We start from the raw sequence: 5,000 nt of genomic DNA on the forward strand, positions 1-5,000 counted from the left end.
GATTCATCAGCCTCTCTTCCTCAGTTCAGGTCTTGTCCCTGGTTTGTGTATAATTACATATTTCTGTCAAACATCTAATTCTGAAGCTTGATTGATGCGTGTGTTGATTGGCAGCCGTTTAAAAGAGAGACAGACAGAAATAACTGTGAATCTTCCTCTCATTCAGACTCACTCAGAACAAGAACACAGATGTATCTCTCCCTATTCAGAGTGACTCTCTCGTTAAATAGTATTTTTAATGAGTCACTCAATAGTCTTTCAGAGCTGACGTAAATCAGGCAGAGGGAGGAATTGGAGATAATTTGGAAAGTCGACTGAGTGTTGTTAAGGCAAGTCATGTGATCAGTGTGCACCTGTTGCCATTTTGTCTGTAATGTAAAGACACACAAAACACACACACTCACACACACACACACACGCACACAAGTGGAGGCTGATTACTACACTTACTGTCTCATTTTAAAAACCCTCTTAACAACATTCATCTTTTCAGAAAATGGTGTCATTTGAATTGCCACGGGGACAGATGTTTAGAGAAATTGAGAAAATATCATATTTCTATGTCTCCTCGACTTCTGAAATCTTTGTGGCACTAAGAATACATCTGTCCCTGTCCATATTGTAGACTACAGTGGACGATCTTAGTGCTACAAATCTTCTGAGGAAACCCCGGTTTTTATTATTCACCGTATCAGTGGAGGGTAGTGGAGGTAGAAATCAGAGGACGGGCTTATTGTGATGCATAGAATGGAATGAGGAATGGTATCAAAGACAACTTTGTAGCAATCAGGTATCAAAGCAATGTAGGAATCAACACGTTTGATATCATTCCTCAGTCCATTCCATGCATTACAATGAGCCTGTCCTCTGATTTCTACCTCCACCAGCCTCCCCTGGCCTTGTGTCATCCTTAGGTGTTGTTGTTTAGGACAAAGGAGTGAATACAAACCGGTCCTTCCCCTCCTCACTCATCCTCCTCTCTCTCATTTTTCATCATTTAATCTCTCTCCTTGACCCTGCAGATGTATCCTTCTCTCTCTCTCTCTCTCTCTCTCCCTCTCCCCCCTTTCTCTCTGTCCCGCTCCCTCCTCTCTCTCTCTCTCTCTCTCTCTCTCCCGCTCCCTCCTCTCTCTCTCCCTCTCTCTCTCCCTCTCCCCCCTTTCTCTCTCTCCCGCTCCCTTCTCTCTCTCTCTCTCTCTCTCTCTCTGTCTCTCTCTCTCTCTCTCTCTCTCTCTCTCTCTCTCCCTCTCCCTCTCTCTCTCTCTCTCTCTCTCTCTCCCTCTCTCTCTCTCTCTCCCTCTCTCTCTCCCTCTCCCCCCTTTCTCTCTCTCCCGCTCCCTCCTCTCTCTCTCCCTCTCTCTCTCCCTCTCCCCCCTCCTCTCTCTCTCCCTCTCTCTCTCTCTCTCTCTCTCCCTCTCCCCCCTTTCTCTCTCTCCCGCTCCCTCCTCTCTCTCTCTCTCTCTCTCTCTCTCCCTCTCTCTCCCCTCCCCCCCCCCCTCTCTCCCCCACCATCTATCCGTCTCTCCATTGATTATGTGTGTGAGTCAGCGTTGGGTACATGTAAACCATTACCCCGCAGCAGACCGCCATAGATCACATCAGCAACTATGACACCTAATGAGAGGGCCCGGGCGTATCTCATATGGCACAAACATATACATATATAACACTGACATTTAAAGGCTATGAAGGGATGGGGAGGGTAATGGAAGAATGCAGGTCTGTAGAATACATGCAGCTTCTAGTTTAGGCTCTGTCGCATTTATCAACAGTACTGTACCAGTTGACTGAACCAGTGGCAGTTGACTGAACCAGTGGCAGTTGACTGAACCAGTGCTATGTCGTTAGTGTTTCTTGAATGCCTGGTTTCTGCCTTCTGATCGTCTGATATCGGTGGGATTCACCTGTTTGAGTAAGAGAAACGTGAGTAAGTTATGTTCTCGCTTGTCTTCCCTCTTTCCGTCCACACAGACCTACGACCCCGTCGAGTCTAAAAATGCCCAGTCGAGCCAGCACTCCCCGCACATGATGCCGGCCAATGGCCCCCTCTACAGCGTGCCCCCCCAGCCCTCCTCGCCCTACATGGGCCCGGGGGGGTTCCCCCTGTCGGACCTGCAGAGCTACGCGGCCGGCGCCCCCCGCCACGCCCTCTCCCGGACCCTCAGCCAATCCCAGATGCTCCCCAGCCTCAGTGCCTCGCCCCCCTCCTCCTTCCAGATCAGCCCCCCCCTCCACCAGCAGCTCTCCCTCCACCAGAGCTCCCTACTCAACCAGCCTATCCGCATGCAGCAGGTCCAGTCCCACCAGATGGGGCTGCAGGCCTCCCTCCACTCCCCGCCCCCTGGACAGCAGGTTAGTGTGACCCCGAGACCAGCAGGTTAGTGTGACCTGTAGACCAGCAGGTTAGTGTGACCCACAGACCAGCAGGTTAGTGTGACCTGTAGACCAGCAGGTTAGTGTGACCTGTAGACCAGCAGGTTAGTGTGACCTGTAGACCAGCAGGTTAGTGTGACCTGTAGACCAGCAGGTTAGTGTGACCCTGAGATCAGCAGTTTAGTGTGAGCCATAGGCTAGCAGGTTAGTGTGAGCCGTGAACGAGCAGGTTAGTGTGAGCCGTGAACTAGCAGGTTAGTGTGAGCCATGAACTAGCAGGTTAGTGTGAGCCGTGAACTAGCAGGTTAGTGTGAGCCATGAACCAGGATGTAAATCTTGTAGGTTCTCTCTCTCCCTCTCTCTCTCTCTCTCTCGTTCTCTCTATCCCTACCTGTCTATCTGTCTCTCTGTTTACACTCCATTGGCATGCATGTCTGTGCTAGTAGGTTGCCAAACTAAGTGAGTCCAGTTGATTGATGGATTGATTGATTGCAATACAGATACGAAGCGGACAATACCACACACAACAATCATCACATACATTTGATACAACAACACATGATTGACATATGAATGACATACCCTAACCCCCCCCCCCCTCTCTCTCTAATATGTCTGTCCCCCAGGGCTTCTCCCACCTACAGCCAGAGTACCAGAAGAGTGTGGGGGGGTCCCAGTCCCCGGGGGGGGCCAACCCTGGGGTGGGACAGAGTCACGATTGGGACAGTGAATACTGCGGCAGGGAGTGCAGCGGAAGCCACTGCAGGTGAGCACCACCACCACCACCGCCACCACCCAACGCCCAAAGCCCAACGCCTGAACATCTGTTCAACAAGTTCAAGTTCAAAAGCTTTATTTATTTCTTGTCTATTTTAAGGAGCTTTTTTTTATCAGGCTTCCGTTGGTTAGAGCAGACACAATAGAACAACACGCTGTATCTGAAAAGGTTGTCAGGTGTGTTGGATGCTGCTGTGTTTTAGTGACTGAACAGGTGTCACTTTACAGGTGTCTCTTTCAATCTCTTGTTGCTACACTTTCTCCGTCAATTAATTCACTGTTTTTCTTCTCTTTTTTTTTTTGCTGCTCTACCGCGTACTGGAACCGAATGATTATCAAAACTGCTGTTACCAGCATCTGTTCGTTCTCTGTCCCCTTGATGAAGATATAAGACAAGCTTTATCATATCAACATTCCTTTTTTGGAGCTCTCCCTAAAACAATGAAACAATGTGTTATGTCACATTTCGTACAGTATAAGAGCTATGAGCAGTAATTATTGTACAACAACTAGTTCAAGAGAGAGACTGTATGCGACTGCGCCTTCATATTCAAAATATTCGATTTTTCTTTCACATATTGAAGCTGTTGCTGATATAGTTTTCCTCGTATGCCAGTTAGGCAGGGCTTGCGCTTGTAAGACCAGGGGAGGCTGGTGGAGGTAGAAATCGGAGGACGGGCTCATTGTAATGCATGGAACGGAATGTGGAAGGGTATCAAACACACATGTATTTTTTCGGGGGGGTTTTGTTTTCATTGCATGCATTTCAATGAGCCTGTCCTCCGATTTCTGCCTCCACCAGCCTCCCCTGTGTAAGACTATGTCATTGTCTCTATTGTGCTGCATCTACAGTGCTGTAAATCAAGATCAGTAAATCAAGATCAGTAAATCAAGATCAGTAAATCAAGATCAGTAAATCAAGCTTTTCAACGAAAATGAAGTGGTATTTCTGAGCTGTCTGTGATCTTCTGTTCCAGTGGCCCCATGATAGGAAGGGACAAGCCACTCTACCTCACTTGAAGCTGGACGAGGGGATTGACAAGGAGGAACGACACCAGGGAGTCAACCCTCAACACCCCCCTCCCTCCCAACACACACACACACACACACACACACACACACACGCAAATACTACACACACAGACACACACACACACGCAAATACTACACACATACACACACACACATGCAAATACGACACACACACACACACACAAATGCAAATATGACACACATACACACCCACACACACACACACACAAACACACACATACAGTACACAAACACACACACACACACACACACACACACACTCACACACTCCACCCCCCCCCAACCTACCTACCATATCCACCCACCACCACCTTTTTTGTCAATGTAATTTTTTCGGTTTTTAGAAAAGGAGTTTTGTGCAGGTTCTGACGACTACTAGCAATCATTCTCTTCTTTTATTGCCAAGCACTTATCCTGTCCAGGCTCCCCCTCTCCCCCCCCTACACTCCTCCCCCCCCCCCTCCTCCCCCCCTCCACCCCACCCCCCCACCCCCCCACCCTCCCCCCCACCCCACCCCCACCCCCACCCCGGCCTGGGTGACAGAGAGTACGCTCCTCTCTATAGCACCTCTGAGTACCAGTGAGTACCAGTCAGAGTAACTACTATGGAGGTGTTGTCCCCCTCTGGGACCTACTGAGCTTTAACCAGAAAAAGAAGAGAAAAAAAAAACCCTCCTCTTCTTCTTCTTCTTCTTTTAATAATTTTTTAATTTCCTTTTTTGTTGTTGTTTTTATTTATTTCTCGCTTGCTACGTTGCTTTTTGCCAATAACAGTATCTGTACTGTAGGGAAATACT

At 48.6% G+C, this 5,000-nt stretch overlaps 1 protein-coding gene across 1 annotated transcript in view; it reads left to right on the plus strand.

Annotated features, from left to right (window-relative positions):
- The window catches only part of LOC310803748 (TOX high mobility group box family member 2-like), a 16,693-nt gene extending 12,036 nt beyond the window's left edge, over nucleotides 1–4,657 (plus strand). The window contains exons 4-6 of the mRNA XM_083668617.1: nucleotides 1,972–2,352; nucleotides 3,000–3,139; nucleotides 4,128–4,657. Of these exons, the coding sequence (XP_083524743.1) occupies nucleotides 1,972–2,352; nucleotides 3,000–3,139; nucleotides 4,128–4,170 (564 nt within the window). The 3' untranslated portion in view covers nucleotides 4,171–4,657. The remainder of the gene's footprint in view (nucleotides 1–1,971; nucleotides 2,353–2,999; nucleotides 3,140–4,127) is intronic.
- Nucleotides 4,658–5,000: the final 343 nt, after the last annotated feature.

Source organism: Argentina silus (genome assembly GCF_951799395.1).
Source record: "Argentina silus genome assembly, chromosome: 4".
Lineage (NCBI taxonomy): Eukaryota > Metazoa > Chordata > Actinopteri > Argentiniformes > Argentinidae > Argentina > Argentina silus.